At 37.0% G+C, this 15,261-nt stretch overlaps 1 protein-coding gene across 3 annotated transcripts in view; it reads left to right on the forward strand.

Moving 5' to 3' along the window:
• SYTL5 (synaptotagmin like 5) overlaps positions 1–15,261 on the forward strand; it is a 103,811-nt gene that overhangs the window by 36,926 nt on the left and 51,624 nt on the right. For all 3 annotated transcript variants that reach the window (XM_029930999.1, XM_029930998.1, XM_029931000.1), the window contains exons 3-4: positions 13,026–13,141; positions 14,583–14,691. In XM_029930999.1, coding sequence (XP_029786859.1) covers positions 13,026–13,141; positions 14,583–14,691 — 225 coding nt within the window. The remainder of the gene's footprint in view (positions 1–13,025; positions 13,142–14,582; positions 14,692–15,261) is intronic.

Consider the following 15,261-nt stretch of genomic DNA (forward strand, 5'->3'; position numbering starts at 1 on the left):
GGGGTTTTTATCTATAAGGCTTACTGATGTAGTTCCAGTGCTTAAAACAATGCCTATAGTAGGTACTCAATGAATAAGTAAGTCAGTGAGTGAGTGAGTAGATGGTAGTTTTCCACTTAAAGCATTTCAGCCTAAAGCAAGTTATGAAACAAATGTGGTTTTCTTCTGTCAGCAGCAAAAGTTTAAAAAATACATTAAAAAGCATGAGCCATGCCAAGTACATTTGACCTTTGAACAGAGTAAATTTTCACCTGTCAAAGATATAATACAACTAGTTGTCAGAACGATGTAAGAATGAATAACAACAAATTGAAAGTTCTTTGTCTTCCTTAGTAGATGTTAATGCATCAATACAGAACTTCTGAATCATTTGTACTTCTTTTTTTTTTAAATGTTTTATTTATTTTTTGAAACACAGACAGAGCATGAGAGGGGGAGGGGCAGAGAGAGAAGGAGACACAGAACCAGAAGCAGGCTCCAGGCTCTGAGCTAGCTGTCTGCACAGAGCCTGACGCGGGGCTCGAACCCACGAACGTGAGATCTGACCTCGGCCGAAGTCGGAGGCTTTACCGACTGAGCCACCCAGGCGCCCCTGTACTTCTTTTATTGATGATGCAATAACACAACCATCCACCTAGCCCATTGATCCCATCAGTGTATCCATCCATCCTATCTACAGTATTTCTTGATAACCTGTTGGTGCGCTAGGAGATAAGAATACAAAGGTGAATAAAACATGGGTTACCTTCAATGGTTTCACTCTAAGGAGGGAGATGAGTTTATTACAGTATATTCCTCTCAGTAGTATAAATTCTGTTTTTATGCATTCAAATGTCCACAGAAAGAAACAGACCTTTCAGTTAATTCTTATGCTTCTGTGGCAACAACTTAAAAATGTATCCTTCTGTGTCAGTTGGAAATTTACATGATGAGTATCTAATTTGACTTATTACAATCCTTTCTGATCTTTAAAGTTGAAAACAGAGACCATTACTTCTCCACTACTTTTGCTACCAGCCTGTGGGATTGCAGAGACTTAAACTATCTGTCAGTATTAGGAGTATCTTGTTTGCTGTTTACAGAGTGGTTTTCAAAAAGGAAGCATAAATGATATTTTATTGGCAATGAGCACCCTTTGTTTGTTGTGAGAGCTTGCTGCAGTGCCACTGGGCTGTCTCCATGTTTAATAGACCATAAAATTGAAATTCTCACCCTGACCTCTAAGAGATGAGATGAGTCAGAAAAGTGACTCATTCTTTAATCAGTTGGAAGCACAACCTTTATTGTCATTTACCTTGGATTAGATCAAAGTAAAGAGATTTTATTGCCGGACTACTGGAACAATTTATAGCAAGGACTGAGGGACAGGGGCTTCCTGTTACATTGGGCTGAGCAGGCCTTGACATTTTCTACAACGCCTCCTCATTTTAACAGGTTGGTTGCTATAGGTCTAGTCTTAAATTGAACTAGAGAAACAATGAAAGGGACCCAGAGACAGCCAGTTAGTTCATTTTGCTATCTTAATGAGACCTACAAAATTCCACGATTAGGTTAGCTGATGCATTTGCCATCCAACACAGAGACTGTGATAATGATCATTTTTTCTTAATCACCCCTCTTGAGCTCAGAAGAAAAAGAAAGGGAACTAAAAAACCGAGTTAACTTCTATGGTGTTGCTAACCTGATCTTATATTCATGCCGTGTTGTTACATTTCATGCTGTTGTGTATCCTTGTGAGAGTCTGTCTTTCAAAGGAGGAGGAAACTGATGTTTTGGTTTTTGATGCATTGGTAATGATTATTGAAATAGAGAAAGTATAAGTGATACAGATAAAATAGGAGTCTCTGTTAGTAAACATGAGAGGAGATAGTGCCAATGGTTGGAACATACACAGAGAGAGTGCAGGAGGGACTGTGTAGACCTTTGTTATAAGAGAGAGAAATTCAAGCCCCTGACTTCTGGAAACTGGTCTGATGTTTACAAGCAGGCTTCGATTCTGTTAGGAGATGAGCTGACCCTCACAGGTAGGCTATGGTATTCATCTGTTGGACATAATCTCAGAGTATCAGCATCCCGCAAGATTACTCTGCAACCATGATAAAGTGAGACAAAGTAAGAACAATTCATAGTCTCATAGTCTTGTCTAAGGATAGAAAAAACAAGGTGACTCTTTAAGCCAGAAAGTATGAAACATTCCCTTTTCTTTAAAATTTTTTTAATGTTTTTATTTATTTTTGAGAGAGAGAGAGAGAGAGAGAGAGAGAGAGAGAGAGACAGAGACAGCCTGAGCAGGGGAGGGTCAGAGAGAGGAGGAGTCACAGGTTCTGAAGACAGGCTCCAGGCTCTGAGCTAGCTGTCAGCACAGAGCCTGACCTGGGGCTCAAACCCACGAACCGTAAGATCATGACCTGAGCTGAAGTCGGACACCCAACTGACTGAGCCACCCAGGTGCCCCAAAACATTCCCTTTTCTGGACTCATGTGAATGACCTGCAGCTTCCTTAACAGTTGCACCTTTAACCTTGTGGTTGTTTGTCCTCCTTCTACATAAAACTTATTAATACACCAGTCATAGCATTGTCCCCACTTCTTGACATCACCTAATCTAAACCAAATCTAAACCAAATCTCTGCTCCCTAGAACTCTCTCCAAAATAACCTAATGTAAGCCCAAATCCTATATTAAATCCTTTCAAATGCCCTTTTACTGAGATGCCCATTGATTCTCCATGGCATGTGTTTTCCTTCATTGCAATGAAAAATAGCTTGTTCAACCATAACGTGGGTTCCTGGTGATCTTTGGTTTGATGGCCATTGAGAATTGCCACATAGTAATTTCAAAATCACCCCTACTTTAGCAAATTTCCATAATCTAGCTTTGTTGACTGTGGAATAAGTAGTATCTTAATACCTACACAGACTAGGAGGATTTTTTAACTGTGAAAATATCATATACATCAAGATACTCTGTAATGTATATGTCCAATTCAAACAGTAATAAAAGGAGTATTCATGTATTATGCATCACCCAGTTTAAGAATGAAAACATTCTTGGGATCCTTGGATGGCTCAGTCAGTTAAGTATCCGACTTTGGCTCAGGTCATGGTCTCACAGTTCATGACGGCCTGCATCAGGCTCTGTGCTTTTTGGTCCTCTCCCTGCCCCTCCTCCACTCACATGTGTGGTCTTTCTCTCAAAAATAAATATTTATTTTTTTATGTTTTTTATTTATTTTTGAGAGACAGAGAGAGACAGCATGAGCAGGGGAGGGTCAGAGAGAGAGGGAGACACAGAATCTGAAGCAGGCTCCAGGCTCTGAGCTGTCAGCACAGAGCCCGGCGCAGGGCTTGAACCCACGAACCACGAGATCATGACCTGAGCCTAAGCCAGATGCTTAACTGACTGAGCCACCCAGGTGCCCCTCAAAAATAAATATTTTTAAAAACTCTTTAAAAAAGAATAAGAATATTCTTGTTTTGTATTTTTCAAATACAAATCCCTTGCTTTACTTTCTGGTTTTGCTGCACTTGGATATGTCCCTAAGTAATACATCTTATAATTTTTCATTTTTGAGTGCTATAGAAATGGAAATCATACCTTATGTATTCTTTGTGACATTTTTAGCTCAACATTTTTTTTGTGTGTGAAATCTATCCACATTTATGTGAGCACCATTACATTCATCTTCACTTTGAATCATCCTATAATGTATCTATTTTCTTGTTCTTGTTGACGGGCGTTTATACTGTTTCTGTTTATAATGGTAGACAAAATATTCCTGTGACATTCTTTTTTCCATTTTATTTCATTTTATTTTTATCATGACAAAGGTACTCTTTAATCCCCATCCTCTATAACCCCCTTTACCCCCCGCCACCTCCCTCTGGGTAATCATCAGTTCTTTATAGTTAACATTTTTTTTCTTGGACTCTCTCTCTCTCCCTCCCTCCCTCCCTCCCTCCTCTTTTTTCTTTGCTCATTTGTTGTTTCCTAAATTTTACATATGAGTGAGATCATGGGGCATTTGTCTTTCCCTGCCTGACTTTTTTCGCTTAGCATCATACTTTCTAGCTCTATTTATGTTGTTACAAATGGAAAGATTTCATTGTTTTTATGGCTAAATATTCCTGCGTGTGTGTGTGTGTGTGTGTGTGTGTTTGTGTGTCTGTGTGTGCACACATACCACATCTTCTTTATACATTCATCTGTCGGTGGATACTTGGGTTGCTTCCATAGTTGGACTATTGTAAATAATGCTGCAATAAACAGAGGGGTGCATGTATGCCTTTGAATTAGTGTTGTGTTTTTTGGGTAAATGCCCAGTAGTGTGATTCCTGGATCATAGGGTAGTTCTGTTGCTAATTTTTTGTGAAACCTCTATGCTGTTTTTTTATAGTGGCTGCACCAATTTGATTTTCCACCAACAGTGCAAGAGGGCTCCTTTTCCTCCACATCCTCACCAAGACTTGTTGTTTCTTGTGTTTTGATATTAGCAATTCTGACAGGTGTGAGGTGATATCTCATTGTAGTTTTGACTTGCATTTCCTAATGATGAGTGATACTGAGCATCTTTTCATCTGTTTGTTGGCCATTTGTGTATCTTCTTTAAAGAAATGTCTGTTGATGTCTTCTGCCCATGTTTTAAATTTAATTATTTGGGTTTTGGGGGGAGGTGTTGAGTTGTATCAGTTCATTATATACTTTGGAAAGTAACCCTTTATCAAGGTCATTTGCAAATATCTTCTCACATTCATTAGATTGCCCTTGAGTCTTGTTCATTGTGTCTTTCACTGTGGTTTATTTTTGGTTTTATTTCCCTTGCCTCAGGAGGCATATCCAAAAAAATGTTGCTCTGGCCAATGTCATAGACACTACTGCCTGTGGTCTCTTCAGAGATTTTTCTGGTTTCAGGTCTCACATTTAGGTCTTTTTTTTTTAATTAAAAAATTGCAAATTGAGTTTATTAAAATTGATAACTTTTGTTCAATTTTCAATGTTTTTCACTAAAAGACAGGTATAGTGAAGTTTATAGTAGCTTTCTTCCTTTTTGCACATTTGGGTTTTTATCCATTTTGAGTTTGTTTTTATGCATAGTGAAGAAAATGGTCCAGTTTCATTCTTTTGCAAGTGACTATCTGGGTTTCCGAGCACCATTTGTTGAAGAGACTCTTTTTCCCATTGTATTTTCATTCCTCCTTTGTTGAAGATTAATTTGACTGTATAATTGTTGGTTTAATTCTGGGTTTTCTGTTCTACTTCATTAATCTATGTGTCTCTTTTTACGGCAGTACTATACTTGTTTTAATTACTACCACTGTGTAATATAATTTGAAATCTGGAACTGTGATACCTTGAATTTTTTTTTGTTTCTCAAGATTGCTTTGGCTATTCAGGGTCTTTGGTGGTTCCATACACATTTTAGGATTATTTGTTCTAGTTCTGTGAAAAATGCCATTAGTCCATAGATTGCTTAGGGACATTTTAACAATATTTGTTCTTCCAATCCATGAGCATGGATTGCCTTTCCATTTTTTTGCATCATGTTGAATTTCTTTGATGAGTGTTTTATAGTTTTCAGAGTACAGGTTTTTCATATTTTTGGTTAAGTTTATTCCTAGGTATTTTATTGTTCGGGGTGCAATTGTAAATGGGATTGTTTTGTTAATTTCACTTTCCACAGCTTCATTATTAGCGTATAACAATGCAACAGACTTTTGTACATTGATTTTGTATCCTGCAACTTTACTGAATTCATTTATCAATTCTAGAAATGTTTTTTTCTTTTTTTGGTGGAGTCTTTAGAGTTTTCTGTATATAGTATCATGTCATCATCAAATAGGGAAAGTTTTACTTCTTCCTTACCAATTTGGATATCTTTTATTTCTTTATGTCATCTACTTGCTGTGGCTAGGACTTGTAGCACTCTTGAATAACAGTGGTGAGAGTGGACATCTGTGTCTTGTTCCTGACCTTAGGGGGAAAGCTCTCAGTTTCCCCTCATTGAGTATGATGTTGGCTGTGGGTTTTGCACATATGGCCTTTATTATGTTGAGATATGTTTCCTTTAGACCTACTTTGCAGAGGGTTTTTTTTTTTTATCATGAATGGATACTTTGTACTTTGTCAAATGGTTTCTCTGCATGGACTGAAGTGATCTTACTGTTTTTTTGCTTTGCCGTATTGATGTGATGTACCACACAGATTGCTTTGTGAAATCTGAACCACCCTTGAATCCTGGGGATAAATCCCACTTGATCATGGTGTGTGGTTTTTTTAAACATATTGTTGGATTCAATTTGCTAATATTTTGTGGAAGATTTTTGCATAAGCATAAAGTTCATGAGAGATATTGGCGTACAGTTCTGTTTTTTTGTGGTGTCTTTTTCTGGTTTTGATGTCAGAGTGATACTGGCCTCATAGAATGATTTTGGAAGTTTTCCTTTTGTGTGTTTTTTTAAATAGTTTGAGAAGAATTGGTATTAACTCTTATTTAAACTTCTGGTAGAATTCAGCTGTGATGCTGTCTGATCCTGGGCTTTTGTTTTTTGGGAGTTATTTTGATTATTGATTGTATTCTATTGCTGGTGATAAATAAATAAATAAATTCTATATCTTCCTGCTTTAGTTTTGGTTGGTTATATGTTTCTAGGACTTTATCCATTTCTTTCAAGTTATTCAATTTGTTGGCATATAAGTTTTCATAATATTCTGTTTATAGTTGTTTGTATTTCTGTGATGTTACATGTTGTTTTTCCTCTTTTGTTAGTAATTTTTTTATTTGGATCCTCTCTCTCTTTTGTAGTGAATCTTGCTAGACGTTTGTCAATTTTGTTGATCTTTTCAAAGAACTAGCTCTTGGTTTTTTGATGTGTTCTATTGTTTTTTAGTTTCTATATAATTAATTTCTGTTCTAATCTTTATTATTTCCTTCCTTTTGCTGGGTTTGGGTTTTGTTTGTTCTTCTTGCTATGATAGTTGTGTACATATGGCCTGACAAACATGCAGAGGAGTTTCCCTAAGGGGGAGTTTTAAAACTGGGTCATGACCCATTCGTGGGTTGTGATCAACCAGCACTAAAAACAAAATAGAATAGAAAATGCCAGTGCTTGTAGTTATATGTGTGTGTGAAAATATAATAATAAATGTGTGTATGTTTATATGTGTGTAAATGTGTATATGTGTATTTTCTGGATTGTGATATAAACCATTTTGGGGACACCTCGGTGGCTCAGTCAGTTACGCCTCAGACTCTTGATTTCAGCTCATGGGATCCAGTCCCGTATCGGGCTCCACGCTGAGCAGGGAGCCTGCTTAAGTTTTATATTCATTCATTCTCTCTTTCTCTCTCCTTCTCACTCACTCACTCACTCACTCAAAAACAAACAGAATATTTTCTTTACTGTGACCTATGCCAAAAATGTTTGAGAAGACTTCTCTAGGGAGTGCACCTAGGAATGAACTTGAAGGGCAAATGGTACGAGCATTGTCAGCTTTATGAGATGATGTTAAATTGTCTCTCATGGTGGTTCAAGCAGTTTAAACACTACCTGCATTATACAGAAGGTTTTTTGTAGTTCACAATCTTACCAACACTTGGAATAATGAAAATTTTTAATTTTGGCCAAACTTGGAGATATAACTACATATTTTACTATGATTTTAATTTGAATTTTTCTGGTTACTAATGAGGTTGAGAATCTTTTTGTAGGTTTATTGGCCTTTTTTGGTTCCTTTTCTGTGATATCACTGTTTATGTCCATTGCTCAGTACAGAATGTCAGTCGTTATCAATTTGAAGTTTTCCTTTGTGACCCTCTTCACTTCTAGAAATGCTTTAAAGTTTATTTTGTCTGCTATTAATACAACTACATCAAGTTTTTTGTTGATTAGTATTTACATAGTATACATTATTCTATCATTTGACTTTCAACCTTTCTGTATCCATATGCTTATGGTGAGACTCATCTGTATAGGATTATACTATACACGCTATATGTATTTATTGTATATAATTTTTAAAGTTTAATCTGACAAGATTTTTCTTAAACTATGGTTTAGGCTACTTACATTCATAGAAATTGCCATAATATGTACATTTGTTTGTATTATTGTGATCACTGTAATATTGGCCTTCATGTATTACCTATAGATTTTATTTGCTTTTATTTATACTTTCTATAGATTGATTAAAGTATGTTTTTCTCATTCCATTTTATTTTTTCTACTAGTGCAGATATTATATATGAATTTTTATTTTCACTGGTTATCCTAAAAATCACAAAATTCAACATTTGATTTTATTAATCAATAGTTTTAGTTTTCTTCTGATTAATAAAAGGAACTTGATATTCTTAAACTTCATATATCTTCTCCCTGGCTTATATATACTTTTTGTTCTGTTTTAGACATATCTTTTTGTTTGCTTGCTTTTTTGATTATTTAGACATATATGTTTAAAATTCATTTTAGATATTATAATTGTTTATACATCAGTGTTTTCTTAGATTTATCCACGTGTTTTACTAATTACATTTATCACTGTTTCTTTTCAGATCTCAGATCTATTTTACCTCTTCTGAAATACAACCTTTAGAAGTTCCTTTAATGAGACTCTCTTGTTAATAAATTATTTCAGTTTTTATTTTGCTGAAATTTTTTTTTTTATTTCACCTCATTCCTGAGCAGAGGATTTGTGTGTATACAATTTTAAGGTGATTTTCTCTCAGAACCTTGAGGATATCATTGACTGGAGTCTTGATTTCCTTATTACTATTGAAAGTCAACTGTCATTCTAATTGTTGTCCTTTGTATGTAATTTGGGGGAATTTTCCCTCTCTACCTATCTGCAAGATGTTCTTTATTTCTGGAGGATTCTGTAGTTTTACCATAATGTGTCAGGGATTTTTTTTTTATTTTTGTGTTCAGAAAAAAATAAATATAGCCCATCCTCTCTCTAAGGTCAGGGTCCTTTGCATCTTTACTCCTAGCCTTAGCAGAAGGCTAAGTAAAAATGCAATAAATATTTGGTGTGCAGTGAATACATTTGTAAATCTAATTAGTTTTCTTATGAATAATAAGGAAACTCTTAACTCAGTATATCTAATAAACATACCTTATCTCAGATGTCTTCAGTAGTTAATAGAAGATAACAAGGAAAATGAATATTTTGGTCATATTTCTTTTTTTGGGGGGTAAGATTACCTATTTTCCCTCTATAAATCTAAGGAGAACTTAACTTGACTTTACATTTAAATAAGCTTCCAAGTGAAAGTTTGAAGTCTCAGGAGTTTGATGTTAAAGAAAATTAGGGCCTAGAAAATTCTGACTAAGCAATTATTAATGGCAAATAATGAGTGTAACTCACTTAGTTTCAGTCAAACTCATTTTTTAAAGCATGACTTAGAGGGAACACCAAATATATTCCAACCCTTGTATTTTTCAAGTAGTAGATTGATGTGACTGATAGGGAAATAAATTTCAGAGTGAGTGTCATGTTTCTTTTCTTTCCTCTTTCACCCCTCCTTCATTCCACTCATCTACCCCCAATGCACATGTGTGGATGTGTACATGCATACACGTGTACAGTCATGGCCCATCCTATGAAATGCTGCCCATTGTTCCTTGGCTTCTGTAAGTTTGCATCTTTACTTAAAGCCTTGTATAGCTGACAACTATGAGTTCTTCCTTTGAAAATTTAGCCAAATGCAAAGGGTGTGAGCTTTTAGTATAAATCTTGTTTCTGCCATAATACCTTTATAACTTTGGCATGTTATTTAACCTTTCGGAGCTTTGGTTTCCTCATCTGAAACAGAGAATAATATTAGCTACTTTATGGCTTATAGTGAGGAATAGAGGTATATGTAAAGTGCCTAGCACATTACTTGATACATGGTATACACTCACTAGGTGTTAGTTTCCCTTTCTTCCAGCAAGACTCCCATGTAGCTCTAGGACCTGAGAAGGTGGCAGAAGCCTAATCCCAGGAGATGGCCCTGATGTAGCAGACCTCTGAAATGACACATGACTCAAGTGCATATCTGAGTTGAGCAAATACAGGGATTATAGTTACTATTTTTACAAGGAGAGCAAGAGGTAGTGACTAATAATTCTGGGAAGATCTTATTTGTATTGGGTGTTGGCAGCTCTAAGCCTGTGTGGTAAAGGTGATATGGAAGACCATTTCCTGGAGTCTGTAGACTGCTTGTGTCCCGTTTTACCTGTCACATGTAAAACTGCTGTTGGCACGCTATCCACTCCACCCCATATCCTAGGACCATTAGAAAAAAAAAAGCACAGAAGGGAGATTTTGGTATGCTGCTATTGGGTGGTTTTCAATTGCTGACCTCTATTACTTCTCTTATTCTTTCTTTTTGGGTAAACCCTGTCCTATTGAAGAGGTTGTCAAATTAAAAAAAAAAAAACAACAATTCCAGAGAGTAAATATTTTGGACTTTGAAGGCCATGTGGTCTCTGCTAAAACCACTCAACTCTGCACTTACAGTAGAAAAAGAGCCAGAGACCATTTATAAACAAATGAGCATGGCTATATTCCCATAAAACTTTACTTCTGGACACTGAATTTTGAATATGATTCGTTTAATTTCATGCATCATGAAGTATTTTTCTTTTGAATTTTTGGAACCATTAAAAAGGTAAAAACTATTCCTAGCTCCTAGTCCATACAAAACGGGTAGTGTGGTGAATTTTGCCCACACACCATTAATTGCCAACCTCTGCCTGTATTTAGTCTTCTGAAGTTTCTGTAGCTATTTTCTCATAACCTGTGCAAGTCATTTCCTGAGTTGAATTTTTTAAAATGTTTATTTATTTATTTTGAGAGTGAGAGAGAGCAGAGGTTAGGAGAGGCACAGACAGAGGGAGAGAACCCCAACCAGGCTCCACACTGTCAGTGCAGAGCCTGATGCAGGGCTCAAACCCATGAGCCCTGGGATCATGACCTGAGTTAAAGTCAAGAGTTGGGTGCTTAACCAGCTGAGCCACCAGGTGCTCCGATTTCCTGAGTTGACTATGCAAACAAATATATTTCTGCGTTTAATTATTGTTTTACTTCTCTATTGCCAACATAACAAATTTAGCAGCTTAAACCAGTACAAATATATTATCTCCCAGTTCTGTAGCTCAGAAATCTGGCTTGGCTTGGTCTCTTTCTCTACTCAAGGTTCACAAGACTGAAATCAAGGTGTTGCTGGCTAAGCTCCTATTGGAAGGCTTTGGAAAGATTTCACCTCCAAGCTCACTTTGGTAGGCAGAATCTGATTCCTTATGGCTGTAGGAATGAGACTCCTCTTTCTTTGTTTGCTGTTATCTAAGAGCCAGCCTTTCCTCCAAGAATCCTCTCTGTGGTCCTTGCATGTGGATGTTTATGTCTCAGAGCCTTCTTAACATGTCCCATCTTTCTCACATTTAGAATCTGACTTCCCATTCTGTAGCCTTGCAGCATTGCAGATCTGACTTCCTCCTCCTCTTGCTGTTTTTAAGGGCCCTATGATTACTTCGGGTCCACCTAGATAACCTAGGACGATCTCCCTATTTTAAGGTCAGCTGCTTAGTAACTTCAATTCCATTAGCAAAGTTCAGTCATAGCAGTACCTAGATTAGCATTCGGTTGAGTAACTAAAGGACAGGAACCTTGAAGAGATATCTGTAGAATTCAGAATAGCACAATTAGCACCTATATTTCCAACATAAATAATGATACATAAGGCTGTGGAGGTCTTGAGATGTATCCAGAAATAATTTAACCCATTCAACCATTTGGTTTTGATAGATTAGGTCTTCTTAGATTTGATATATTCCATTAATATATCACAGGTAGTTTGTAACAAATCCAGTAGCCCTTCTCATCAGGTGATCTAGCCACTTGGGAGTAAATCTGAGATGTACATGTTCTGTATAGTCTTTCCTTTCAATGAATAATTTGCTCCAAGGGTAGCATTTTCACTTTTCCCCCCCAGTAATGGAACAGTGTTTCATATGTAATTTAATTTTGTCTTTTATATTCAGAAGTAGCATCTCAGTTTAGTTGCTGTGGGAATATATTGACATATTTTTCTGGAGTGATTTTTTTTTTAAATTTAGAAACCAATTAGTTCTAAGTTCACTTACTGAATCACATGTATATGGTTCTTGGGGCTAGAAATCTCAAGTTGACTCTCAGCTGCTTTTCTCCAGCCACCATGACTGACTTGTCACCATTCTTGCTGATTGTCACTCTCAGTGGCCCAAGAATCTGTATTTTTCATTTCACCCTCTATCTTTCTTATAATCTGATACACATCTTCATCATTTCCTATTCTGTCTATTGCAATGACTTCCTAAATGGCCTGCCTCTGGTTTCTTCTTTGTCCCTATGATGCTCCAGAGATTATATGATCCTACCTGAGCTTTAGAAAAACTAAGCGTTCATTCCAACTCCTTACCATTGACAAAGATTTTCATTACATGACCCAATCCTACCTTTCAACCTTTTTTCCAACCTGTCTTGTTCCATTTGCTTTTTACTCTAAGCCATCGTCATAGTACATCACGGTATCATTCTAAAACAGAGTCTAATTGCGGCCCTTTTATAATTCAAAACCTTTCCTCATTCCCCATTGTTTCCATTGAACATTATTTGCCCTCTCATGCGGTGGTTGAGAACTTGAGCCCTAGACCAGACTGCTTGGAATGGGATCCTGACTCTATTACTTATTAGCTATGGGATATGAGACATGTCATTGTATTGCTCTAAGTGTCAATTTACTCATCTATAAAATGAGGATAACAATATTTACATCGGGTTGTTATGTGAATAAAAATATATGAAGTATGAGGAGCAATTAAGAAGTACCTGGTATATAGTATACATTCAACTAATAGTTGCTATTATAATTACCATAAAATACTCTAGAAATTGAGATAGATTCTATAAATGACTGGCTATATTTTGCTCATTTAGGAATTTTTGAGAGTTAATTATTTGGCTAAATAACTGAATTTCAGTGCTCTCTCCTTTTCTCTTGAGTAGGCAGCTGAGGATTGTAACTGGTGAATGGTTTTTTGAAGAAAAGGCAAAGCGTTTTAAGCAAGTCAATGTTCTGGGCACTGATGTAGTCCGAGAGTCCATCTTAAGAAGAAGTCCAGGTAACTAAAGCAATAATTTGGTCTCAAAGAGGTCTTTATTTTTATGGGCTAAATAATTTCCCTCTATATGTTGCAAATAAACATAGTGGAATACCTTAATCCCTTAGGTCATTTCAAACCTCAGCATGAAATCTAAATCTTTAATTCATACAAGGGAAGAAGACGTCAGTAGAACAGAAACTCCATGCTGATTTTCCATATAGCTGACACATGGAGATAGTCAAAGGAAGTATTTATCTTCATCACAGATAGTTCTTTCCCTTAATGTACTTCCAGCATTTTACTAAACATTTAAGACAGTAACATAAAACAGATTAACATAAAATGATTCACATTGTGAAAGCAATCCTTGATTTTTCAACATGATACATTTTCATAAAATTGCTTTTAAATGTTCCATTTATGAATCCAGTGGTTCTCAACCAAGGGGTGATACCGTGTACCAGGCCCTCCTCCCCCAAGCCAGGGGAGCGATTAGAAATATAAGGGGGGTATTTCTGGTTGTCACAGTGACTGAGGTGGTGTTAATAGCATGTAGTGGGTGGGATCCAGAGATGCTAAATGGCCCGAAATGCTCAGGACTCTTTCATTCATGAAGGATTATACTGTCCCCAAATGCAAGTAACACCCCACCTTGAGAATGCTATTCTGTGCAATCAAACTACAATTTAACTGGTTAAATATTGAGTGAACTTGTGTTTAGGAGGATATTTCTCACGTATGGCATAGTGAAGGTGGAGCAGGCATCTTCTGGCTTGGTCCTAGGGTGTCTCATGTTTCATACACACAGACAAATGCCCTTGTTTTTAAGTCTGGCAGGTAAAGTTGGGAGACTTGAAACTGATTCTGGTCTCACTTCTGCATGTGGCACTAGCGAGGAAGGGCTTTCCCAGATGGGTAAGATCCGGTCTAATACCACCGGGGGAACAGAATGGAGTAGAGTTAGAATTAAGCAATTATAGCTCTGGCTGTTTTCCCCACTCGTATCTCAGCACCTTTCAGAGTGCAGACTCTCTCTCAAGTCATGAGGTGTATGTACAGCTCTCCCTCCGAGGAAATCTGGTTTAGGTGCTCATAAATCAGGGTATTGTTTCTATAATCCCGTCTCTAGGGATTTGGAGTTCTCATGAACCCAGGCTCCTCCGCCCTAAATATATCTGTAGAGGGCTGATGTGTCATTCCTCCATTGTAGCCATCCCTAGAAGGCTCATCTCAGCAAACCTCCCCCAGATGAGTCCTCGTCTTAGTCTTCATTTAACTCTGGAACAGTCAGCAGATTAGAAATAACTGTGTGACTAGGAAACGGGATGGGAATGGCATTGCCAATTATTATAGACTTCTTTGTCCTCTGCTAACGTAGGAAAGTGAATGACGGATAGAATATTGCTCTCATTTCCGGCCATTTTGTATGTAAATTTATCTTCTGATTGTTTTTAATGAGGATCTGAAGAAATACAAAGTCAAGAGCAACCCTGCCAGGATGCAGAAAAGACAGACACTTCACCTTCTGCCGGGCAAAAGGCCAGTCATGATGGACACAGGAAAAAGGGGTAAGGCACACTTTGTCCAAGGGCATATTTGATCTTCATTCTAGAAACTTCTGAAATAAAGACTTCTTAGTTTCTCAAGTTCAATGTCACTTCAGTGACCCGGAGAAGGTCAACATACCTGACCAAGGCAATATTCTCCTGTCATTCCCCTTAGGAAATGCAGTTTTACATACTTTCAAGTCTTAAATAAATAAAGGTCCTCCTGGACCTGAACATGTAAAACTTTCTATGTCATTTGACATGGCCTTGCACTAAATGATTCTCATTACCTCGAGGGAGAAGGTTTCATGTCAGGGCCAGCCTCGTCTATAAAGAGGTGACAATTGTCTTTGTTGTAGCATGTCAGTACTCTCCCTGAACCCGAGTGCTGATACATGGAATATTCCAAATCAAAGGTTTATTAATTGGGCTTAAAACATAATATCCCCTGTTTAAAATGTGGGCTTTTTAAACACATTTGGCTACTTCAGTAACTTAACTCAGAAAACCTATGTCTCAAGTACTAAGAATAAGAATAGGAGGCACCTAGGGAAGCAAGACAAGGAGGCGCTAGGAAACTGGAGGCAGCAG

This window comes from Suricata suricatta, chromosome X (genome assembly GCF_006229205.1).
Source record: "Suricata suricatta isolate VVHF042 chromosome X, meerkat_22Aug2017_6uvM2_HiC, whole genome shotgun sequence".
Taxonomy (NCBI): Eukaryota; Metazoa; Chordata; class Mammalia; order Carnivora; family Herpestidae; genus Suricata; species Suricata suricatta.